Source organism: Cyrtonyx montezumae, unplaced genomic scaffold (assembly GCF_038088225.1).
Source record: "Cyrtonyx montezumae isolate F1298 unplaced genomic scaffold, pur_monq_1.0 scaffold_2, whole genome shotgun sequence".
NCBI classification, from domain to species: domain Eukaryota; kingdom Metazoa; phylum Chordata; class Aves; order Galliformes; family Odontophoridae; genus Cyrtonyx; species Cyrtonyx montezumae.
The window spans coordinates 47,948,743-47,975,598 of NW_027071936.1; the positions used below are offsets into that span (position 1 = coordinate 47,948,743).

At 39.4% G+C, this 26,856-nt stretch overlaps 2 protein-coding genes across 5 annotated transcripts in view; both read right to left on the reverse strand.

Moving 5' to 3' along the window:
- Positions 1-5,493, reverse strand: part of TBC1D1 (TBC1 domain family member 1) — a 101,997-nt gene extending 96,504 nt beyond the window's left edge. For 2 of the 3 annotated variants that reach the window (XM_065735675.1, XM_065735674.1), the window contains exon 1: positions 5,434-5,491. The gene's annotated coding sequence lies outside the window, so the exon portion shown is untranslated. Of the gene's footprint in view, positions 1-5,433 lie in introns of all 3 variants that reach the window. The other variant, XM_065735673.1, reaches the window with a different exon arrangement.
- Positions 5,494-9,012: 3,519 nt separating this feature from the next.
- PGM2 (phosphoglucomutase 2) lies at positions 9,013-26,291 on the reverse strand. Of its 2 annotated transcripts, XM_065737145.1 has the most exons (15): positions 26,206-26,291; positions 23,762-23,929; positions 22,884-22,990; positions 22,491-22,575; positions 21,833-21,916; positions 20,052-20,245; positions 18,976-19,165; positions 18,236-18,333; positions 16,500-16,680; positions 16,278-16,371; positions 15,301-15,430; positions 12,646-12,835; positions 11,917-12,050; positions 11,270-11,373; positions 9,013-9,124 (listed from the first exon to the last, which is right to left on the reverse strand). In XM_065737145.1, exons 1-14 carry the CDS (start codon positions 26,275-26,277, stop codon positions 11,271-11,273), a joined length of 1,830 nt encoding a protein of 609 aa, XP_065593217.1. In that variant the 5' UTR covers positions 26,278-26,291; the 3' UTR covers positions 9,013-9,124; position 11,270. The 2 variants fall into 2 exon arrangements, with proteins under 2 accessions (XP_065593217.1, XP_065593216.1); XM_065737144.1 differs by lacking the exon at positions 9,013-9,124 and having other exon boundaries at positions 10,168-11,373.
- Between the last annotated feature and the right edge of the window lie 565 nt (positions 26,292-26,856).

The following is a 26,856-nucleotide window of genomic DNA, read 5'->3' on the forward strand; positions in this document are numbered from 1 at the left end:
TCATGGCATTTGAAGTCATTGTTTCCTGAGACACTTTCACATTTGAAAGCATTAAAAGAAAAGGTTATCTTCCTTGTTTGTATGTGGATGAGTTTGAATTTGGCCCCTTACACAGATGGGTTTTCTTGAGTACAGTTTGCCAATTGGTCATATGCTGGGACAAAGCATAACTTTTTCTTTAATTAACACCCCAGAAATCTTTGTCATTTGAAAAACCTAACAGCAATCAACTGACCCATTACAGATAAACCTGGTACAGACAAGCAACAATCTTTACAGGATCCCTTAAAAAACAAACAAACCAACCAACCAAGAACAACAGCAAAAGTGACAAAAACAAAACAAAAAAATCCCCCCTGCAACCAGTGGATGATTCACAATTCATGACTGCATTTCAAGGGCTTGTTAGCTGGCCAGAAATATTTAATGTCTGCCACGTTGATATTGTATCATTTTCATTTCTTAAAATATCAAGCAGAACCAAGTTACACATAACCCTGTTATAAACCAGTTACACTCAGCAAGTATGAATACTACACATTGATCATTCTAGCAGCAAAATCCAGAGATAGCGTTTATCTACCAATTCAGTCCTACAAAATACAGCCCATGAAAACATACAACTTGGCATCTGTTGTATCACAGTGTTTTAACTCTTCATTAATTGAATCTGGTTTCAGCTGTTGCATTATTCTGTGTGAGACTGATGAGAAGCTGACAGGCCTATAATTGCCTACATCTAAATACCATGACACGAGCTTACCCTCAGCCTTCTGAAAGTTTCCCAACGAAGACCTATTAAAAACAACATGAGCAGTCTCAAGAACTCCTGACAAAATATCTCATAATTATATTTGAACAAGTATTTAATAAACAGCATCTGATTACGGTGGCAATGCTATTTTTGGTCTTTGTTCATCTACAAAGATCAAAAATAGCAGCATCTTTCTCGTTAACTTTCATTAAACTTGGCCCTTCATTTTTAAACCAAGTCCATACAGGCACTTCACACTTGTAAAAATAAATACAAGTTTTAGCATTTAATAGTAAAAAATTGAAGAGCATTTCAAGATCAGAATGCATTTTCAACTAAGTGCATACTTCTAACATAACTAATCTGCAAGTATCCAAATGTGAAAAAGTGGTTCTCAGTAACTGGCAAACCATAAAACCAAGAGACCTGCTGAAATCACATTTGGGTAGCTTTACTTCTTTGGAACTTTTGCATCTTCTGACTGGTGAAGGACACCAAATTCAGCAGGAAGACCCAACCATGCTGGTATTTAAGAACAATGTTTGAAGAAGTTAAAAAAAAAGAAATTAGTCAACAAGCTTAAAATGCTACTAAAGTGTTTTTTTTTTTCTATAAACTTGAGGGAGGGTGGGTACTTTTAAGTGCTGCTTCAATAATCGGCTTTACATCTTATCAGTGTAACTACTCAATACAGTTATCACTGCAGTTTCGCGAGTCAGGGATCAAACACGTCACTTCCTCTTTGACACGTTATTATAAGTGCATTTGCTTTAACTGTAACAAGGCAGTTGAGCAGCTTGCAAGGAAGACTGGATTCATTCATGTCCATAATCATGCATAATCTAAAACACTTGGAAATTGAGTTGACAGATTTTAGCATTCTCATTATTTAGCGACATACATAATAATCTGAGGAGAACAAAGCCAAAGAAAGCTCCATTCTCACTTGAAAACAGGAGCTGCAAACCGCTGAACAGATGATGACCCATCAACCACATCCTATTTGCAACTGTATTTCTCAATGCAATTAACTGTAGGAGGGAAAAACAAAACAAAACAAATCAAAAAACAACTATGCACTTGAAAACACAAAGTCATCTTCTTCTCAAGGAAGAAAAGTTTCATCGGGAGTACTACCAAACTTTTTTATCCAGACCTGGAAGGCACCACAGGCTCAAATAAGAATTAATATCACAATATAATACATCATTTTGAGTGCCAACCATAAGGACTGAACTTTTTTTTTTAATTAAGGAAAACCAAAACAAATCAGTATTCTGTCATACTTCAATAAACACTGTACTGTTGGAAAGTATTTAATATAAATGCAAAGCTTCTCAGCATTCATCTCTTTTTAAAGAAAATAAACATCTTGCAAAGTTAACAACATAAATACTCCAGTCTCTGTATTTGTTATTTTAAAGAAAAACAGTTAATACTAAAATCAAAACAGTTAACTGGAAATTAGAAGGCTGTACTTTCTAACACTGAGGGGCTAAAAGTGCACCTTCTCAGAGTACAAATTCAGCATCAAGAGTTCTCTATTCTAAACCCTGTATGTTACTGTTCTGCATACTCCACCTCCCTTTCGCCAGTCATCTTTGCCTTGTTTCTTCCTACTGTCACCTGGACCCCTGACTTTACATGCAAATCCCACCAAGAAAAATCATACCAATTGCACATGAGCTTCTGTAACATACTTTAAGTTTACAGCAAGGACTAGGTTGTACCTCAAGTACTTGCATACATGCTTTACTCAGACCTCTAGCGTTGTTCACCTTAGCAGCCCCATTGCTAGCCGTAAAACAAAGCACATATGAGTGAAGAGTGGCTGTGTACTGAGCCAGCCTCTTGTCTGCCCTTGGCTCTACTACTCATCATTGCAGCATCTTCATCCTCCTCTTGCTGCTGCCAGTCAGCTCACCCCATCCAAAACTTGGCTCTGCAGGTGCAATACCCCCCCCCTTCACTACCTGTACCAGTACAGTAGACTCACATAGATCACATTTTCCTCTTAAGTGATTAACTTACAAACAGCTTCTTCACCAGCTGGGTTCTTGAAGCTGGAAGAGCTCTGTAAGGCTCTGCTTCACATCCCTGCAGCTCTCCTCCCAGTGCTCACTGGGATGGCTCCCCTTGTTCCTCACCATCTGCATTTGTCAAAGTGCAGCATTTCTTCTGCCCCTTGCACTCACTGTTGAGGAGTGCGTGGCATCAGCATGATTAGTACTCCCCAGCCAACCCTGAGAAGTCCTTAATAATCTCCAAACTGTACTTTAATGTTGCCAGTGCTGTATGTGCTTTGATATAGCTGCAGTTGCTCCATCAGCATAAAAACAGCCAGGCAAAGCATAGCAAAAAACAATGGGTATTGAGTGGTCTCCACATTTGTTTAATGTGTTTATGATTCAGACTTTTAACTGTAATGTCTCTGAACAAGAACATTTGATGCTGCAGACATTAACATTGCAGTACACTAATATAAACAAAAGCAGTAGAATAATGAAATAGATTTCATATATTGCATATTGGATCCAAAATTGCCTTCTTCAGAAAGTAATTTTAGACCATCACAAGGCAGGTATCACAGAATTCTTCTTTCTAACAAACCACACTATCAACCCAACTGCTTCTAACAAGCAAGGAACAGACTCAGCACTTAACAGAAGGCTGATAGGCCTGTCCTAGAAAATCTTATTGTGTGCTTTTAAAAAAAAAATACATTATATATACGTACACACACATATATAGGCAGCTTTGAGATGGAGTCAGACTAATACAAAAAACAAGGCAAAAAGGGCACAGAGACAGTCCTAAACCAAGAGCACACACACACATATCAAGAAAAGCAGTCACTGCTACAGTGGTGAGAACCATCCTTCATCACTTGTTTAATCTGGACTAGAATAAATTCAATTCAAAGATGCAGCCAGCAGTTTCAGAATATCAATCAGTGCACAGAACTGCTGATCAAAGCCATCCTTTGCTTTCTACCACTTTCCCTCCCTTCCTCCCCAGGGGCACCTGGAGTACCAGGACCCACAGCAGAACCAGTGGGTCACAAGACATGTTGGACAAGGCAGCAGGCAGGGCACCTGCACACCAGTGATTAAATGAGGAGTGTGGTCTGTGAGATGCTGAACTGCAAGACTCAGCTTCCCCAACTTTAGGGCTCATCCAAGAGACAATTGTGCAGTTACTACACACCAAGTTGTTGACAGCATTACATCCTTCCATAGGTCTATTTCCTTTTTCCCCTTGAAGAAGCCAAGAAGCATTTCCAACTACAGAGCAGGGTCTTGTGAAGAACAGCTGGTCTGAAAGAACACAGATTAGTTCAGCTCTTCCCTGCACAGTATTAGAGATGAACATGACCGACAAATGGGGCCAAAGGCACTGGTACTGGCTGCACTTCACCACTGATTATTTTAGCAGAAATATCATCCTAGTCGGGGATTATGAGCCCTGGCCTGCAGCCAGAACACTGGAAAGCAAGCCAGAGCAGAATACCACTCCTCTCCCTCTGTCTGATCCCTGACCGAGATTTACATTGGCTTCCCTCACGCTGACAGATTTCTCTATCCTCCCAGCAGCAAGTGTAGGAGAATATAAATGAGAATATATATTGGGCGCATCGTGATATGGACGCAGCTGAGAAGAGGTCCTTCTCTGGTTTCATCAACATGCATGAAAGAAACTCTTTCTCCAGTGTCACAATACAGCATCCCTTGAATCTCACTGTGGGGCAAATAGCTGCAGGCCTCGTTATCCTCAAGCTTCAGACAATGCATCTGAGCAGCCTTACTTCACTGAAGGAAACAGGCCAGGTAGAATACTACAAGTTACTCTCCATTTTCAAACAGCTGTCATTTAAACCAAACTAGCACTTGGAATCTACTTTCACAAAGTATTCTGACTCTACTCTGACTTCTAAAGGAGTCTTTTCAATTCCTCCAGCAGCTTTGTTATGTCCACAAGTATCATTTTACGGAGCAATCTGTTAACAGAGCTCCCTTGCATAGTCAGTGCCGTTCCAATTTTGTGCTATTGTACACCAAAAACCAAAGCACCCGCACCCAGCTCGTCAGTTAACCAAAATATAAAGCGTGAGGAGTGCCAGCTCACCTCATTCTTTCTGTCCCGCATTCCTTCCAGCCTGGCACTCCTTTCCCCTGCAAGCACCTCTACTTTCACGTATTACCCACGCCGTGAGGGTCTGCCCCTCATCACTTGCAGGCGGTGAAGGTGCGACACGTCCGGCGGCCGAGCCACGCACCGCCCCGACCCCGCGGTACACGCGCTCTATAAATAACCGCCTCTCAGCTCTCTCCCGAGCACTCTTTTTCACGAGATCTTTCCCTCGTTAACAGAAAACGCGAATTTCAAGGGCCAGAAAAACAGCGTGCGGACGTGGGGGGGAGGGCTGGTTTGAGATGAAACTCCAGTTCCACCGCTGGAGAAGAGCTGAGCTGTGCCGTGCAGGACGGGCAACGCGAATTCAGCCCAGACCGGCGCACGTTCCCCAGGCGGGATGCACGACTGCCTCAACTCCTCCACTTCCTCAACGCTGCGAGCCGCTCTTCCTCCTCCCGCCCTCGTTAGCCCGGCGCTGCTCCTTCTCCTCCGCCCCGTCCCGCAGCGGACCCCGCCGCCCCGCACCCGCCCCGCGCCGTCCTTACCGCTCGCAGCGATCAGCCCCCGCCGGGCAGCGGGAACAGAGCGTCCGCCCGTACCTGCGGCGGGCCAGGCCGTGCCTCGCGCCCCGCTCGCCGCCTCCTTCCGCAGCGGGCTCGGCGGTAAAAATAGCAACAGGCGGCGGGGGCGGAGAGCGACGGGAGCCCGGCCCGGCCCCCGCTGGGACGGGAGGGCACCCGCGCCGCGGCTGCGGGCGGCTCTGCGGGAGCATTGCTGCCGCGCTCCTCCGCGGCTCTGTGTCGCAGCGCACGAAACGCGCCGCCCTGACGAGCGCAGGTGGGTGCGGGGTACACAGAAGTTAACGGCGGGGTTGTTTTTAAAGCAAACTCGGAGACTTCGTTAGAGCTCCTCCCAGATGGTCAGGGCCTGCGTTCCAGTCCTGCAAACCGCTCCTGAGCTCAATTAATTTCAAGGCTTCTTGGCAGCGACACTACTGATTACTTACATCTAAGTAAGTGGAATCAAATGTTCTCAAGAAAATTTGCTGTGCTGCTGAACCGCGGCACGCTGTGAGGAAAATAATTAAGCGGGCTGTCAAATTGAAGCACGGTGTTTTCCCGGATTGTGGAAAACAAGTTGTGGTTCAGTACGTGTAGCACATCCCGTACTTGCAGAGTGCACGGTGGTTGCATCTACACGGCTTGTGCGTGCTCTGTGTACTTTTATAGGATTGATGACCTGTGAGTGAAAGTATGAAAGCAGCAGTTAACTCAGAGCACTGCTCCCAGTCTGCACTTGGTTCATAGCTTGCTGCAGAAATGAGAACAGGCCTTATGTCTGCAGCAGCGCTCTGGGCACTCCTTGGGGAGAGGAAGGCCCTCTCTGCAAATCTTGGCATAGGGACCGCTGGGGATCAAGTCCTTTTCTCTGCTAAAGCAGGTTTCCTTTAAGCTGTCACAGCTAAGGAAAGTGCTTTCACTGCAGCTACCAGCTGCCAACCTCAGATCTGAAATAAGTCTGTCCTTTTACTTGTTTTCAAGCCTACAGCCTGAGGATCTTTGCTTTCAGTTATGGAAGGCTGCAAACTGCAGTCCTCAATCTGACAGCTCCAACACTTCGGCCAACGCTCATCCATTCTGAATTAACAAACAGTGACTTCAGGAAGACTTTTTAAAAGGATTTTGCCTTTCAGAAAGTAACAGTGAAACAGATACAAATCCTACAAGGTTCTTTCTGCTGCTTGAAAAATCCCTGAGCAACACCACCACCACAAATACAAATCCTCTCTTCTTCCTTGATAGCTGGGAATAAATTAGACTTGGATTGAACTCATTTGTGAGTTCCTCTTTTATTTTTCCTATTATCCCCAGTTTGTGTCTTTTAATTCTTCGCACAGTTTTTGTCAAGTTGTGATACAGTTTTTTATAGGCAAAATAAAATGCCTCAGTTAAGAACTGCACTTACCTTGGTTTAATAGTTCTATGTGCTCCAATCTTGGAAAACACCCTCTTTCTCATTCAAGCAAACCTAAAAGCCATTATTACAGTAAACAGACAAAACACACTTGAAGTGTTTATATTTGACAAATTCAAGCCAATCTTCTCTAGTGCTTATTGCTAAGGTGTAGTAAAAATAAAAAATACCGGCTGAGGTCTAAGAAAAAGCAAATTCATTGTATAAAAAAAAAGAGTAATAAAAATTCCATGAGCTGCCTAAAACGATACGCAAAAATAGAAAATAAGGTTCTGCATAAGGTCACCTGTCTCAGGGTTACAGGATATAGTCCACCATCCCCATGACCCAACAGCTACACTTCTCTAAAGATAGGTATTTACATGCTGTATTTCAGGAAGAACAAAAAGATCACTCCATCTTACACATCTGTGACATGTTTATCCAGGGTGCAGGAAGATCTCTTGGTTTTGTTTGCCATGAGAATGTTTGACCTACCTCCCGTGACACTTTCCTAATAATGAGCATCAAGGATATGCCAGACAACATTCCTTCTCTGTTTCCTGTTGAAATGGCCACTTTTACAGGAAAGAAATAATTTCATTTTTGAAAACAAGATGAAAACAAGAAGGGGGTCGTATGCTCCTGTTCATAAGAAGTAAACCATGGCAGGCTACGTGAGCAGTTCAGTAGTGAAGTGTTTCTTGTGGTCTAGTGAATGGACGAGCAAGTCATTTGATCTGAGTTGAGGTAGGACTGTAGACCAGTATGAAGACAGTGAAATTTAGCCTGAACTCATCTGGCCACAAACAGGAGCTGAACTTGGGGCTGCTGTGGCTGTACCCTTTGAAGCACAGCTATATGCAAACAGGAAGCTGTAAAGTTCTACCCCAGATACTTTCAGAGCTGAAGTTTCTCCATAGCTGGGCAACAGTTGAACAGTAAAAATTTGTATCATTATTTGAAACATGGGTACCTATGCTTAAATTGCATTAGAAGCATCTCTGCTTTTCTCCCTTGGTGATCATAATGATTAATTTCTAGTGCTATTATACAAAACAGTCTAACTCTTCATTTGTGTTTGGTTCATGTAAGTCTGTTTAGTGCCTAATTAAGGGCAAGACACTGAATGTTCTGCAGTCCTCTGACTTAAATGAGCTCTGTGAAGTACTACATTCTTATTCAGAGACATTGTATCTCCAGATGGTACTTGTATATGGTCCTAGACACAAACCAAATTTGAGCAATACTGTTATAATAGATGTTTGCCTGTTTCCCACTCTGGAAGAATGTATGACAGCAACAGTAGTGGTGATTATCTTCAAAGATAAGAGACTTTGCTACCACTGATCATGAGTAAAAATCTGAAAGAGCTGAGCTCCAGTTACAGACCCTGCCTACTGCCTTTGTATTTTTGTCCTTTCAGATGTCATGATTAACCCTCCCCCTCTTTCCCATAAATACATCTGAAAGTGACTTACCAGGGGTTGAATGAGTGAGCATTTGAAGCTTCTCCTTTTGTGCAGAAGCTGCTATTGCTATGCTATCATTTATGTTACATTTTATCTAGGTGGACATTAGGCCATGATTGGTTAGTTTAATAGGCTCATCCCATTATGCACAGTGTTCTGACAGTGCATGACCTGGTTTCAGTCACCCACCAACCACTGTACAAAAGAGAAATGTTGGCTTCTGCTTGGAAGTTGAACAGAAATACTGCCCCCCATGAGTTTGTGTGCTTACATTGTACAAAGAAATACTGTGAAGGGAAGTGACTCAGTTTCATGAAGATTACATTTGATTAATATTATACTTGTGGGCAGAGAACGGTTTTGTTGGTGGTTATTATTTATATTTTACCTAAGGCTGAAGGCACCTGATTGCCACATTTAAGTGAGGTCTTAAGTCACCAATCTTGTAAAAACTCAATGTATACATCTTAAGAACAAATGGTCCTGCCCATTTCACGTCGCTACTCACAGTAACTGTTAAGCTAGGACATGAGGTTTGCTTACTTCTGGTGCATCAAAATAAAAACCATAAGAACTTCGAAAAGCAATTGCGAGCAGGAAACTTAGTTTATAGAAAATCTGAAGTGAATTAGTTACAGATTTAAACATATACTAGTAGAATATGAAAAATTGTTTATAATATAGTATTTTAATAGAGAATTCCAGTTGTGTCTATATGATATTCTGTTATGCAGCAGAAGTCTCAAATTCTTCTGCAATTCAAGTACAATACTTCCATGTTTCACAATATGCCACAGACTAAGTTCACAACCTGTAAGGAAGATGAAATACATATATTTCTTTCTGGCCAAACTATTTACTGAAGAAGAAAGAAAATAAATTCAGGGATAGTGTGAAGTTGTGACTACTAAACAAACTAATATCTTTAAAGTGAAATTCATCAGCCTAACAGCTTTCTTATGCTTTTACGGCACAATTTTTAAGTATTGTTCTCTTTAGCTAAAAGGCATTTCCCTTCCCAGCCTCACAAGCTCGATTTCCTCCTGGATCAAATGTTTACACCTGCTGTTGACTTATATTGGAATTACAAGTGTTAGTTTGCTATAAAAACCAGACTCATTCTTCATATTTATAGTAACTTAGGGATGCATCTCTCTGGAAGTAGTCAGGAATTCCCTGCCACTTGGGTTCAGTCCAGGCTCCAAGCTTTCTTTATTCTTGTCCTGGCAATTGCCATTTCTGGATAAAACATCAGTGCCTCTGCTCTGATGTTCTCTGATACACAGATTCCTAGCAGGACAGAAGTAATTAATGCCTGCAGCTGGAATCTGACCGTGTAGATCACGCACAGGTAACAGCACCAGCCCAGGAGAAACCCAGCATGTCACAGGAAGCTGAGCAACACACCAGTCCATATGGATCTCCATAGCATCCCTCAGTTCACAGAGATCAAGTCACTCTCAGAAGCGCTGACCAACATCACCTAACCAGGCAGTGGGCAGTTTAAGCTGGGAGCTTGTGCACAGCCATCTGTTTTGAATGAAACTCAGGGTGAAGTACTATGCAAGAAACTGTGTTTCACAAAGGCAGCCTGTGGTTAAGTCATGTGCCACGTGTTAAATCCTACCGAGAGAAAAAAAATCAAGTGTCATACCAATATTTGTCCTTCTACTTCCCCAGCACTAGGTTTCAATGAACAGTACAAGCTCTTTCCATAATAATCTTATTACTTTTGTTTAAAGTTAATTTTCTGTACCACACAGATGGATCTCAGTATGAACAGTGCAGATGCTAGCTTTGACTCTTCAGCTGAAGCATCAGCCAAAGAATGCAGGGCTTATTCTTTTCCTTGTACTCTCCAATCATAACTCTGAAGTTTGTAAGGCAAAAGCAGGCACCAAATATTCTTTCCTTACCATCTTAGCTAACAAAGCAACCCAGTATTCAATGGAGTCCTGATGAATTATTTGCTAAATTTAAACTCTGCTTGACCTAGCAACTAAGCACTGTCATGGTATACCAGGAACAGTTATGGTGAGGCAGTTTCTTTACCCAAGATGTACCAGGGCTGCTGAAGCTACACACTGACACCCAGTGCAGAAAAGCAAATGTATGGCAAAGTCAATTGCTAACCTCTACATAACCCTCTCGGGCTCTTCAAGAACAAATGACAGCACACAATGAAATGGAAATTTCTGTTCTAAATTCAGCACGCAGTTATGCATCAAAGTCGTATAGCCTACAGCATGACAGGATCCAACACTGGGGTATGCACTGATCTAATCATGCTTAGATCAGTGAGGTGACAGGTGTATGTACACATGCTCTGTCCCAGCATGTTCACAGTATTGACAGGGGTACTGACACTTTGCATCTCCAACTTGGAGTTCACTATGTAGTCCAATGCATCTCAGCAAATAGAAACTCTTCAGAAAATTAACTATGGACTTCCTTGTTTATTTGGGTGAAAGTCCAACGCCAAAAGACCACTACTTCTAAAACACCTGCCCTAAGTTTGCAAAAGTTTCACCACGGGCTTTCACTTCTTATTAACAGCAGCACTTGCTTCACAAATATACACCTAGATGGAGTTTCATATTGTTACCAGATTACCAACAGACAAAAGAAAGAAAAGTTTCCCCCAAACAGACTGCATTTCAGAAATCAGGATATTACTTAAGAGTGTTTAATTAAACAAGTTTTGACTGAAATACATTTGCAGACAACTTTCAGTGCATAAGCTGATCAGGCTTGTTTGGTCCTTCAAGGGTAGACAGGATTCCCTCTCCAAACAAGATACTAAATTCAATAGTATGTAGAATAAAGCTTAATAAAAGCAGAAGTCTTTCTTAGTCTGAGCTCTCAGATCTTTGGTCCTAAAAATCCTTACTTGTTAAATAACGCATTTTTAATGCTGCCAAAACACCAAATACAATGAAGGTAGCAATAGCTCTACTTTACTCTGTCTTTCGTTGAAGATTGTTCTTCTCTGGTTGAAAGAAGTGTTTTTCAAGAGCGCTGACCAATTCATCTAGTTCGTTCTTCAGCTGCTCAACGTCACTATGAAACAAAATCCACATAGAATAGAAAAGATGTCACAGTGGAGTAGCTAAAAAGGACATATTCAGTCCGAGGTGCTGTTTCAGACAGAGTTTTTATCAATGATAAAAGTATATGCACTTGAGTTGTTAGATCCTCCTATAATAAACACTGATGTTCACTCCCAGTTGATGTGTGAAAGGCTCTTAAGACTATGAAAAACATAGATCCACAAAATAATCTAAAATAAATCCAAGTGTAGTAGTACAAGCCTAAATCAGCAAAACATATGTTAAAAAAAGAGCATATCCACTTTTGTTTAAAGCAGAATAGTTTTGTTGATCTTGTTTATACTGAACGTGAAACCAAATTTAAAAAATTTCAGTGGCAAAAAATGATTCAACATATTTTCCAGGACTGAAGCTCTATGCATAAATATTTGCAGAATAATGAAAGTGACTGTAGTAATATTATTCGATCATGAAGAGCCTTTTCCCTACCAAAACAATACAGAAAAGCCCAGTAGCCCCTATCACACAGCATTTACCCTGTAGGTGACAATACCTGTTTCCAGGAGGTGCACAGAGTTCAGAATAGTATTTGATTTTTGGTTCTGTCCCACTGGTTCGCATTGTGGCCACTCCTCCATTTGCAAAAGTGAATGTAATCATTTGGCTACTTTTACTAGTAGGAAGTATCTGGAAATAAGAATGTATTACATTTACAAAGAGACTATAATGAATTCAAGACAAAACTCATGGTGTGATGTCATATAATGTGACTAATGCTTCAGATAAAAGCAAGCTGTGTCCTGTTTTCTTCATCATTGTATTTTTACGACTATGGCAGGCAAATCACAACCTTGCCCTCAATCTGGTAGTTAAACAGTACTGTTAGGTAGCTCATTTCAAATCTACTCAACATTTTGACTGCAAACAGGAATTGCTCTGTGATGAGCTTCCCCCAGAAAAAAAATAAACATGGACCACTTAGCTTACACTTAACAACAAGTTAATGGAGGATTGCTGCAGCACTACAGCAAGATCCTTCTACCTCCCTGTATAGACTGCCACCTTGGGGGTGAGAGGGGAGGAGGGGAAAAGAGAGAGAGACAGGGAGAGACAGAAGGAAAAAAAATTAACTTTGATTTATTCCCCATCAAAACAATACAACCACCACAAATCAAATTCAACTTACAGTCAGGTTTGAACATACATTTTCGGGTATTTCTCTGCAGAATATTCTTATGTGTGTATATTTCCATATGACTCTGTATGGTAAAAGTATACTTACTGCTTTTTGATCAGGCTGGCTGCTGTCATACCCAGTAGTTAGATCCCTTATTCCAGAAACTTTAAATCTACCACAAGATTTCGGGTATGTGTCTTTTCCATCATAATTCCTAAGGTTGTCAAAAAGCTGTTTAATCACTGTAGGGTCATGGCAGATGAAATATGAAGCTTTGGTAATATGGAAGCCGTATCTGTGAAGACATGATACTAATCAACTGAAGAAACATTAGTTGTACACCACACACGTTACACAACATTCTGTAAAGCAAGAATCTATGGTTAACTGCAGCATAAGTTTACTCTGTTACAATGTTTAAAATGTCTTGACAGTTTAATTGCTCCATTTTAAATACTCGGAGAGGGAAACTTCTCCAGATACAAATTTCCTTCATAATTGAAAGCGAGAAACTGCTTCTAAACCAGAAGAAAAACTGATGCCATGAGGAGATCTAAACACATAGGAAGAGAACAAAAAAAAGTAAATATGTAATGTCGAGTGGACACTAGCTGACCTCTTCTGAGTAAGAGAATTTCCAGACTTTTTTCCAGTCAAATTGCTCTCCCATTTAAGTGCTTCTATTAAACCAAACTTTCATCTATCATCTTTTCACATTATCATCTCTTTACCTATTTGCTACCAAATAGCATGATGCAGAATCTACATCAAAAACAACTTGCCTGCTAACACTGAATTGTCAGAACAGCGTGTTGTTGGATAACATACAAACCTCGACTGGTTTTTTCAGTAACTTCCTAAAAATAAACAGCTGATGAGAATCTTTGATGCTGGGGAAGCCTGAAGGACAGAAGCTTTCACTAGCACTATTATGTTCATGCGGAAATCTGGAAGACTTCTGAAACAGCAATAATTTATACCTAAACGGACACCTTGAAGGACAGTAGTTATTAAATCAATCTTGAGAATCCAGTAAGGGAATTAAAAAAGCTGATCTTATATTTGAAACAAATTATGAAACTGCTAGAACGTCCTTTTCCTGATCTACTTCAGCTTTGAGATGGGATAGTAATGATAACAGACACCCTCTACTATACCACCAAAATACAAAATAGAGTTTCTTTTCCTTTATGAGCAGTTCACAAGATAAACCTGGCCAGAAAAAAAGGGAGCAGAAAAATGGAACACAATACTAGCCACAAACAATAAGCAAACATTGGTAATACCAAAACAAAACAAGAAAAGCCCTGCCATTCTAGTTATCATGCATCTGTTAATAAGAAAGAGTTTTCTTCCCTGTATATCCGTGGGTTTTCCACAAATGGTAACCACGTGCAGTGACAGAACAGTCTTCCTCTGAGGTGCATCTACAGGATGCCTTCATACTAAATAAGTCTGACCTTCTCAGCAGCTATTTACGCAGTGGACAGGTGGCATTGCTAAGTTCCACTCAGTTAAATGTTCCAGTTCCGAAGGCAACCTGAATCAGGTGTTTACTGAATAAGTACTTAAGCAAGCACAAAACAGAGGACAGTTTTCTGAATATACACTTCCAACTACTAGCAGCAAAGAGAATTTCCAAGTCTGATACTATATTTGCACTTCTAGACATGATTTTCTGTGACTCTGTTTTACTGTTTCATGAACCCACCTAAGCTTCTGCCACATATAAGAGCTGAAGAATTTTGCAGTGTTTGCATTATTTTTGCCACCTGATTCCTTCTTAAATGTTTGATGAAACAAGTATACTTGGTGCTGCAAACAAGTGAGAGTTCTGGGGACTGGTGAAAGAAGAAGCACCAGGGCTAGAGTTTTCCATGAATCTTTCCGCAAGATCCACCACAACTGTGTTAGGGACACGAAGAGGTGGAGGGTATCCACCAGCCTGTGCTGCTCCCTCCTTTTTAACAACGAACCTAAAAACTACATGAGGAATGCACCCTGTCCCTGTGGAATCCAACAGCCATTTCAGCTATTGATTTCTGCAGGTTTCTGAATCTGTTAAAGGAAAAAGGAGCATCTCATATTCAAAGCTGTCAGAGGAATACGCAGTTGGGTATAGCAAACAGAGCCAGCCACAGCACATCAGCTGAATCAGCTCAAATCTCAGCATTCAGGAGCAGAAAGAACATACACCATCAATCAAAAAATGGAAGACAGAATAATATAATAAAAATTCTAACTACAGTGCCAACTAGAATTAATTTAATCACAAGTAGCCATGCAAGCGGGACAGAAATAAGCTGGGTGGCATAAATATGCCAGAGCTACTTGGACACACAGAGCTACTTGTTTTTGTGAATCTGGTATGTTTAAGCATCAAGAAGCACTATGAGCTTCACAGTGCACCAATACTGGTGGGGAAAACAAAACAAAACAAACAAATGAAGTCCAGTCTTCTGTACAAGAAAGAGCAGTGCTCAAGGGCCAAACTTTTCAAGTGGGGAAAACCCTTCAGAAAAACTAGAAAGTCTTACTCTGTTGAAGAGATGAACATAAGAGTTAGTAAGGCAATTAATTGTTTATAACTACACAAAACCAAGTCATATGTGTGTAACTCCTGACACAGGAGAGCTTGCTAGATCACTGTTAACCATAGCTGTGCTTTTTTTTCTGTGTATACAATAGAGCATTTATCTATTAAGCAACATATGTGGAATGGAGAAAATCTGTTGATTAGACAATTTTAATCAAACTCACTCATCATAGACAGCCTTCAGCTGCTGAGACAAAGACAAATTCCTGGTTGCCAAAAAGCTAGCCATCTCTGCAGTTATAACAGCAGCACTGACACCATCTTTGTCCAAAACAGCAGGGCAGCACATATACCCTAAACAAAGAAAAATTATGTTATTTACATATTTGATGGATGTTTTAAACAAGAATAGTAGATAGCAACGGGAGTGTGGTGGAGGGTAACAGGTTGTTGTTTAATGGAGAAATACATGCTGCCATAGTATGTGTTTTTGGTTTAATTCTAAAATGTTTATTCAGCATAGACTTAGATTTGAAAATTGTTTCTCTTCTAATCAAAATTAATTCCAACAAGTAAAGTATTTAATGAGTTTTCAGCACAGATTTGTATTATACTAGTACCACATGCTCCTGAATATCTTTGGAAACTGTTACGAAAAAAGACATGCCATGCTACTAGAACAGTACATGCATGAGACCCAGAAATGTGGCTATTCTTCCACAGTAGTATATGGTAACACTGAGAATTGTCCATTATACAGTCACATTTTCACTTGTTTTCAGATACTGAGATACTCAAGAAACGGTATGATAGCTTTACAATCTCACGTAGTTCCAGTTCATACGTATCTTTCCAATTTACAAATATTGTTTGAGGGAGGTTTTACTTTATTTTGCACGTGCTTAAACTTAGCTTAAAGATATCAGCTACAAATACCCCATGTGTAGCCTAAAAAATGTGCCTTTTTTTTTTCTTTTCAGTAACTCACAGAGAATGGTGCTACTAAAGACTTACACACACCTAGTTCACATCACCATAGTTGGTGCTAAGTAGTGATTAGGATTGCATACTAGTAATATCAAATCAGCCAAGTGGATGATACCAGTAACTCCCACCGAGGTCAGCACTAGATAACCATTTTTTTGAGAATTAAATACTTTCACTGTTTTAAAGGATATCAGAACACAGCGTGCTTTCTTACCTATTGCCTCCTCAAATGCAAATAGAACAGCTTTTCCCTGATCCATGAGCTGCTTGGCGCGGTTCCCCATCCACTTAAAACCTGTCAGTGTCTCCTACAGCAGTGATGACAAAAAACAAAAACAAACAAAAAAAAAAAACCCCACAACCATAGACATTAAAAATAAAAGCAACTCATAGGAAAGCAAATCAAAGGATATCCAATAATCTCATAACAACTTACCTCAAAGTGAAAACCTTCCTTTAGTGCAATTGCTCTCAGGATTTTGGAAGAAACTGTGCTAGATAACATGTAGACATCTTTAATGGCACAAGCATCCCTATTTTGATTTTTCCAGCAAGTGAAGATCCACCAGCCTAACAGAGCTCCCAGTTCATTTCCAGAAAACACCTTCCATTCACCACTGGAGAGAGGAAAAAAAAAAAACGAGTACATGAATTTAAAGGACAGTGCTGGAAAAGTTTCTACTGGTTCTTACATATGTGAAAACTACCAAATAAAATTACCACATTTTAATTCCAAGCAACATAAAAAGATACTTCATATTCATCAATAAAAAAAATATTCCACAAAGAATCCTGAAACTGTTATTGTCCTCTTTCATCATATGCACCAGGTAATGAGTTTATCCAAATACAAAACAGTGGTATTTCTGGTATGTATTAAATTAAAAATCCATTAATTAATTAAAAACAACAACAAATGAAAAGAAAAAAGAAACAGCAGATACAAATTATAAAAATTAACGAATACAGACAAGCAAAGACATGAAAATACCATTCTCACATGATTACTATTTTTGGTTGGCTTGGTGACAAATACTTTTATTTAATCATAAATACATCAATTTTTCACTGAAGAAAAAATATCAATTATACATCCATACATATATATACACACACACACAGATAGATAGATCAATCCATGGATATAACAAGAAAAAATGAACAAAAAAGGAAAAGAAATGTAAAAATTGGCCAAAGAAAATCCCAGTCATGGAAGGGGAGAAATACATCAAACTGGTAAAAATCAAGACCTACAGAAAAAATACTTGTTGTGAAAGCAAAGCAGACCCACTGTCCTGTATTTATTGATACCAGCAAGCAATAAGCAACACACAGCAATGATTTAGCATAAGAATGGGCTCTAGCAGAGGTTTCTGTCAAAAAATTACAGATATCACTATTTGATTAGTGCATGAAAAACTACAGTGGAATTTAGAAATGGTGCAGGATCAGAAGTTAGGTGACTATTAAGACTGGCTAAACAATTAGCAAAGTAGCAGCAGAATGAGAGCACCATACTCTCAATAGTGGTACATACAGTAATCTAACATCCCTTCCAAGGATCTGGTGGCTATAAGTTTTCAGACATAAAAGCACAGGCAATTCTGCATTCTTGTTTTAACCCATCATAACTAGTACAAACTAAAGCTTTTAATGCATTTTCTCAATGTTCAGTTGCCAGGTGAAGCTGGCACATGCCACACTCAAGGATATTCCAGCTAACATTTCCAAAGATACAGTAGAGAGTGCCAGTTAGCTCATTCTACTTAAAGAGGCAGAGAAGCCTCCTTAGGTCATGCTGTGAAGACAAAGGGTAAAAGAAAAAAACAAGAAAACAACCCAACAAACAGAAAAGCCAATACCAACAAATAAATCAGTTATTTTTTATTCCTGAGATAATCTGGTAACTACAGAAGTTGTGCAAAATATTCAAGTTACTACTCAATAAACACAGTATGAAAGAATGTTTATCAGTCTTCTGAAAAGTTTCTAATTAATTTACCACTCTTGTCTTCTGCAGTCAGACCCCTCACATTTCTATGTGGTTTTAGTCTTAAAAGGACAAACATGACTGCTCCATTGTCCTCTGCAACACAGGTAGCCAAAATCCCTCAAACGAGTCTAACTGTTTAAGTCCAAAATATAAATAGTTGTATTTATTTGTTGCCATACCTTTCTTGTTTCTCTGCCACTGCAAGTCGATCAGCGTCTGGATCATTTGCTAGAATAATTTTTGCCCCATCTTTTTCAGCCAAAGCAAAAGATAAGGTCTGAAAACAGTGATAAACAACATCAGGAAAGCATAGTTTCTCCCAAATATTTTCACATCATTTACAGACATCAAATAACTTTCCCAGTTTATTTCATCTCAAACACTCAGCACCATGATGTGTGTCAAACCACATTTAACCAATTCATAAGCCTGGCAAAGCAGAGCACAGGCAGGATACTTAACTTCACATTCATCATTCCACTTTAGTTGTTACATTCAATAGGATATTTACTAACAAAGTGATCGTATTTGTATCAGAAAATCTAGTCTCCTTACTGTCAGGATTGGCCCAGACCCAATCACCATTTGAGAATAATGATGTATTTCAGGTGTTAGCTGTAGAAACTTTGAAAAATTGAAGATCTCTGCTTTTTATTTCTTTGTTTTAAAAAGGAGTTCTATCACTTTGCTCTGTGTGCAGATGCTGCACATTCTGTTAGCAGAACAATGTACAGTTTAAAGTTACAGAGAAATATTACCTGATTTGTTCATAGGGAGTTAAGAATTTTAATGAAATGATACCAGCTAATTCTTTGGTAGTGTAAAAATAGACCAGAAAGACAGAGACATTGCAACTACTAAAAAATACAGATATGCACTATATTTAGAATATTTAGAAAGATTGATTATATGTATTTACCAGAACACCTTTGCCTTCTTCAGGATTTGGATACTTCACCGTGGGAAATTCTGGATCAGGATCCTTCTGCTCCGGAACAGCAAAAGGAGGCCTAAGGTCAAATGCCTTGAAGGCTAGCTGCACAAATTTATGACCTACACCATGCACAGAAGTATGAACAAATTTCAGGTTTGTTTCCTTGTTTATATTCCTGAAATGAGATTAATAATAGAAGCTTGAGTGTGGCAGAGCACTCTGCATGAAAATTCACTGTGTTTAGAATACTTAGTCATGTTGGTTTCTGTAGTACTGTAACATGATATGCTAAAGGAGGTCAGTTTTTAACGACAATGACTTCTAGATTGGTTTAACCTCATTTTTTAGATCTGAGAGTCACTGTAGGTATCCAGTGTTCCAGTACAAGCAAATTACTGGAAAGATAGTAACGCACTCTATATGCCACAAAGGGGTGAGTGGAAAATAAATACAATTGACTGACTCTTCATCCCCAGCTCTGGGATGTAAATCATCTGATTACAGACAGTTAACATTTTGATGTAAACAGGCAGATCTAAGAGGTTGCTGCTCATTTAATTTGCAGAGAAACATCCACTTGATTTTACTGAGTAAAGTTTATACCAAGTGAGTGACAGCAATACATTTGTGCCAGGTTCCCAAGGTCACGAGGAGCATATGCAAGACTAGAATGACAAAGCATGACCTCCTTCTGTCAGAACTGTCTGAGCAGCCTGGCTCACCTTCTCTTAAAGGCTCATTCAATTGCATAGTCAGCATCAACCTTTAGCTTGCCCCTAGCTGCACACAGTAGCCCCATTTGGCTGATGCACAAACATACTATTACAGAAAGACAATACAATCAGAAATGAATCACTCACCTCACCAGTTTAGATTTTTGCAAGACTAACTTCATGAACTGACTTACTATGTAATCACACGGCTGCCAATATTATCACAAAAGATCACAAGAATGCAAATACAGAGATGGAAAATACGACAGAATCGTAGCTGCCTTGTCCTGGGTCAAGTTAAACTGCCATGAAAAATCCCATACTCATAACAGAGTTAACATTACTTACCTGTGAAAGCACTGTTTCTGTATGTCTTTGAAATACTCCTTATTGATAGTGGCATATGGGTCATGAAGTAGCAAACTGCTGTCAATTTGTTTATCATCCCAAGCCTGAGGCCATGGCTCTTTATTCTCCTCAATAGCCTGTGAAATTCCTTTATCATGAGGGGAAATTATCTGAGCACCATTCTCCCAGTAAACCTAAAAGATAATAAAGGTAAGAGTTCATTTTTGTCATTAATATTGTAGGATAGCTTCACCATTTTTCATTGGCTAAGATGTATTTGATAGATTACAGTAAATTCAACTTAAGTATAACCAGAGCATTTCACTGTTCTTATTCTCAACACGTCCTCTGAAATCTCATTTTTTTCTTGTGAAATATTAAATTATTTTAAATTAATCTTTTTTCTGTTCTATTAAAGCAATGAAATTTTATAAGGGCATATTGAAATTCATAATGAAACAGAAAACAAGGCTCAGCTCACTTACTGAGAAGATTCAAATATCAACCTGTCTGCTAGCTTTAGAATTGATAAATTCTCCATGGTATTTCCATGCAATTTTTAGATAGTCATTAAACGTAAAGCAATACTTTAGAGTAAAAATGTGTTAAAATAAAAATGAAACACTTTCACTACAAAAAAGAACTAAAGAAAAAGGCACAAAAACCTTACAACTGTCTATAGCTGCAGTGTTGCCACAACAGCAGGCACAAATTCATGTAAGTTTCAAGATGTTCTTTACCTGCAGTAAAGAACTTCTATTGTATATATTTTTAATGTGCTTATACATCCAAGAGCAAGTTTTATGATTATCTATAAAAAGAATTGTGTTTTAATTTAGACAGTTGTTTGCATACTTCCTCCTACTGATGTTTTAGAAACTACACCTTTGAAGAAATGTACCTAACAGCGTCTGGGTCATGTAGGCATGTAGATTAAATTAAAAAAAAAAAAACAGCAAAAATGAAGTTGATTAACAAAGTAACTGAAAACATCCAAATTGATGTGAAAAAGATATCAAGATTAATATATATGAGTGTATATATATATATATAAGAACAATTCAAACAATAAGAAGTTCTGTAGGAACAGATAGTGAGAAATCATCTTGTCTATATCACCTTGCTTTTCTATTGTAAAAGACAAAGAAAAATCTCCTAACCTTCATTTCTGTATTCTGGAAACAGTCTGTATCTGACTAGTGCAGCTATGCAATTGGCAGACAGGCTGCTCAGCCATGTTTTTGTTTCAGTGAAAAACATGTTCCTGCCATTTGGTTCATGAAACACACAAAAAAAAAAAAAAAAAAAAAAAAAAAAAAAAAAAAAAACCAAACTCTGATAATTGAACCATTTAGCTAAAGAAAAAATATACAATTTGAAATCAATGGAATTTAATTGAAGTGTTTTATACAAGCAATTCATTAGATTCCAGATATATTTTATTCTGTTTGTGAACACAAAGGGATCTTTTTAAAATCATGAGTTCAAGAGATGATTGAAGCTTTTTAAAAAAGAACTTATTAAATATCTTAAAGTATTCCCAGAGTTCCAGAACTGTGCTTATCTTTCTGCTTTATAGAGCTAAGATATTATGTTATTACTATAACACATTACTAATTCTGAATATATACGTTTAGATCTAGATCTCAAGAATCAAATTAGATATTCATTTGATCGATAACACAATAGAAACTGTATACAATAGTATTAGTGTGTCTATAGGGAAAAAAAAGATTAAAAAGCAACCAAAATGAAAAAAAAAATAGATCATTTAGGAATACCTTGTAACCATTATCTTGCTTTGGATTATGGGAAGCTGTAACCATAATTCCAGCACAAAGCTTCAGATGAGTTACCGTGTATGGCTGTAATGAAAAAAGATTAACTGAACTGGAATGTGCAAAACATTACAGGAGATGTTATGGTATATAAATGAGAATACTTCCATACTGACAAATAAAAGGTCGGGATATGATTCCTACACACTGAATCCCTAAAGGAAAAGCTATACTTGCTCCACCAGGCTCCTTGTGGTACAACCTTAGCCCTTGCTATTACTTGACATTTACCATAAACATACCAGGTGTATTTAGTGCTGTTTCAGATACTTTGTGGCTAACTAGAATAACATTTTTACAGAAGGAAGCTGAATGCATCTGTTGAGTGGGGCATAATGACATGAAACACTTCATGCCTTATTAGAAGGTAAAGTGTTGGGGCAATGACAAAAGTCTGAGTAGGGCAATGGGAACTAAAACTGCAGCATTCTCATCCACACTGTCTCATGAGAGCAGTTCTTGGAGCAGGAAAGGGACCTGAGGCTACTGGCTGACGAACATGAGGTTCATGAACATGAACATGATTTCTTAATGTAAGTATTAATTTTTGATATCTCACAGAATTTGTGTGTATATGAGAATATTTAATAGAGAAACCTACCACAAAAGGTGTTGGTGTTATGTCAGAGAAGAGATAAACTGGAACTCCCTGACTGATGAATGTATTAGCAGCAAGTCTTGCAAACCTAAGTAACAAGAAAAGAAGCTTTGGAAATATATTCATTCTCCATTTGTTTCCTAGAATTTCAACATCTTTTCTCCCCTCAGTACAATTAATAAAATAAAATAAAATAAAGCAAATCATTACACACAACTTAAATGCATTCCCTCCCTATTCACTGTAGGCAAAACAAGTATAAAAACTGCGTTGGTATTAAAAAAAATAAAAACACTATCAATCCCTCAAATTCATTTTAGAGAAATTACTGTTGAAACAGTTGTAAGACCATGATGAATCATGTAAGACATCTACAGAATACTACTGGAAAAGTACCTTTTGCTACTACCTCCACTTGAAAGGTGGGCACGAGCATCAAATCCAATCACGACTCCTCTCTTTTTCAGGTCACTGAAATTCTTCTCAAGGTATCTGCAAAATCCCTGAAGACAATAACAAATTCACTTCATTAATGTAATCTCAGTATTTCATTTATATTTGGATTAAGATGATTGCTAAGATATTGACATCTAACTACACACACCTCACTGAACTGGATTGGGATTTGATTCATTTAGGATCAATAAACACCATGAAATGACAAAAACCTTCATAGCCATGTAATGAAATTTGACAGCATTTAGGCACTTTTCTAAAAACCAGAACCAAGTCCAGAAAGATCCAGCTAACATGGTTAGTCTGATCTGCAGACTCAGAAATCATTTACTCTTTGAGGTATCAGATGAGGAAGTGAACAACTGGCCAACATTTTAGCTGTGGCTTAACCCAGTGGGTGGCTCAGCACCACACAGCTATTCACACTGAACCACACTGCTTAGCAGAAATGTGTTATCAACATTGTTTTTCTCCTAGAGCCAAAACAGCATCATGCCAGGCACTCTGAAGAAAAATGCATCCCAGCTGAAACTAAGACAGAATTCATTCTCACCCTTAGTAACGAAAGGAGGATTTTTTAGGACATGATACAACAATAAACCTGCAGTCCAAGCTACAGTCATTTTAAGGACTGTATTTTTTAATCTCCCTCCAGGTAGATCTCCTTTAGTGTATATGTTTAGCCAAATACTGGCTAACTCTCTTTTTCTTTTGACTAGTAAGAACCGCATACTTCCACAGAATGCCCATTTGCTTGTTGTAAGTGAGGCCCTTCCATTCCTGTACCCAAGCAGCTAATAACACGATGAATACAATACCTGAGTTGTCTGGATAATAGTCAAGTCATTCATGTGAGAAATTCCTGCTCCCATGGCAGCCCTGAGCCCAGCTGTGCCAAATTCCATTCGTGAGCCAAAGTATTTGTGCAGTTCTCCCACATTTCCTTCAGCAAGTAGTTCCTTCACTATTGCAGAAGTTTTTGGATTCTGTAGGTACAAAATTCAGACATTCTAGAAGTGTTTGTGTGTGTGACTTTTCATTGTTGTTTTTTGTTTGTTTTTAAATACATTTAAGCTTCTTGATAGAATTGACATTCTTCCCCACAATCTCTTCTGGCTTACTTTGGTATTAGAATACAGCACACCACTTCAGGAACCCCAGAGCTTTTGTTACACCTTCTGAATTTAAGTCAGTAGAAGAGAGGCAGTGACAAACCAAACAGACTGGTCAGATGATAAACTATTTGCATAAAATATATTTGTGAGTAGTGTTTGTGAAAATCCATGAAGCATCACATTTATGATTACAGCTTAACTGTTACAGTGTAATTCTTAAACTGCACGGAGCAGTGAGAGAATCATCACACTTATTGTGAACAATGAGAAGTTTATTTTCAAAGCCTTCTTCTTTTTGTTGATGCATTGTTTGCATGATACAACTCCTACCAACTCTTCATTTTTGGAATTAGTGAAGTCTTGTATGCCCCAACATCTCAATAATGTGGGATTTGTCAGGCTTAACATCAGTTTGATTCCCCAGACACTGATGAGCCAGGAGGACAGATGGCACACTCCAGCCACCAAGCAACAGTGTTATGCAAAGCAGCAGCGTGCTCCTCAGGTTACTCACAGCACCATTACATGCACTTCATACTGGAGTACAAAGAGTATTATTTCCAAATGATCATAAGCTTTGACTTCTGGTCAACAACTGACCTCAAGAACGACAGGGACTTGACTGTTTCTTGAATAACCTAGATATTCTGAGATCAAAGGAAGGCCTAGCAGATCATCCTGGGCAAAAAATTAAATGCATCTATCTACCTACGTATTTTTTTTTTCCTGCAGCTGAAGTACATGCACAGGGCAGTCACATGAGTAAACTTTTTATAAAAAATGTAAGGACTCTGTGCAAACTGATACCAGTTTGGATTACCAAATGAGCTTACTGTGTTTTTCTTCAACATTACAATATGGTCATCATTAGCGGATGCATCCTGACATAATTACTGATCTATGCACCTGCTGCTGAAGGGGCAGGCATGACAGACTAAATAAATACTCAAAAAGCTAATGAGCCTTTGCTGATAATCAGCAAACTATATACTGCAGAATACTGTGTATTCACTAGAGAAAATAAATAATTGCTTTTCCCACTGAGCAATTCAGTACCCCTGAATTACTGACTTCCAGTTTAAGAACTAGTAATTTACCAGTCCAAGAATGCTGCAACCTAACCTTCTTTGCAGGAACAGAAGAACATGAGAATATGGATCTCTCTGGTTACAGCAGCAGGTGTTATGATACAAAGAATAACCATCAATGCAACTTGCTCAAACATTAAAAAGTTATTCAGATGAACCTACACTGATTGAAGGCCCCAGAGATGTTCCATCAGTGCAAAAGTCCTTCCAGCGTTTTAAATTATCAGGACAAGTACTGACTAAAGTTTCACTTTTAATAAAAACAGAAGCTGCCTCCTACCCATGATTTTATGCATGATAATAATAAAAAGTGAAGAATATGATAGTTCTGTAATGCATACAGTGATGAAAATAGCATGTAACACCCACAGTAATTATTACCTGGGTATAACCTTTCAGCAAAGTCAGCAAGATCACTTCCATACATAAAGGTTTGCTCTTGCAAACTACTATTTTGCAAGAAACGTGCAGCTTATCATCATTAAATATTGACTTCTCCCTTCAAATTAAAAAGCTATCCTTGCAACGAAGGGGTCTCTTAAAAGAATAAATAGCGTAAATGGACAAGGGTTATATTGGATTAAAGCTATTGCTCAATGCAAACGCTGTAGGAGTTTCTCCCTGAAGAATGAAATGACGGAATCACAGCAGTGACACCTCACTATTTTTGAGCAGTCAGCAACAAGGCATTGCATACTGATCAAGTACTGCCAAAGATGCAATTGCTAACCAAGAACACACCTTCCAGAAAGGTACGGATACTTCAGGGACACTGTGTTAGTCAAAAATCTATTTAACTTACACAAGAGCTTGTTGCGATCTGATAAGGTAACCTCGCACAGATATATATGTTCCAACCACCCACAGCAAATCCAGGCCTGATCCGTGCGGGAAACGCAATGACGGGCAGCTGCGCCAGCACGTCCAGAGCACGGCCACGAAGTGTCCTTAGACACGTGGAATAGGGAAACAAAGAGGCGGTTTTCCTTCTACGCGCGGCCCAGCATCCCGCACCGCTGGAAACGGAGCTTCAGCACTCGAAAGCCCGGCGCTCCTCACCTTATCCCACTGCAGCCACTGCTCGGCCTCGAGCCTCAGCGCCGCGTCCCCCGCCGATGCCCGCCCTGCCATGCCGCCGTCTCAGCCGCCGCCGCTTCCCTGTTCCGCAGGGCGTCCGGGGCCGGGCCGAGCCGCCTCCGCCTCCGCCCCGCCCGCTGCCGGGACGAGGTCAGGGCCGGGCCGAGGCATTTCCCAACGCCCGAGGGGCGGCTCCGGGCCCCGGCTGCTGCCCTCTCGCGGCCGGGCTCTCTTAATCACACCCCATCAGGTCTGAGTTGCTCGTTGCTACCAAGCGACACATAGTATTTCTATTATCATGTAGGCTATGAATCACGTACTAATGGCAGGTGCGAATAGTTGGAATAGCGAGCTCCACTCCCCCTCGCATAAATCTTCTCGGAAATAATGGGCTGTAGAGATATTTCATAACCTGTCATTGTCCAGAATTGTTCCACTGAGCCCCACACGTTGTGTGCGAAGATGTTAATGGATATCCTTCTGCACCACCGATCTGAACAAATAACAGATAAAATGCTCTTTGCGTAAGTGAAGGTTGATACAGTCACTGAGTCTTCAATTTCTCAAAGCACTCCAGCAGTCCTAGCAGTGGGAGGAGTGGGAATAGATCTGCGGGTCCTCAGAGGGTCTTCT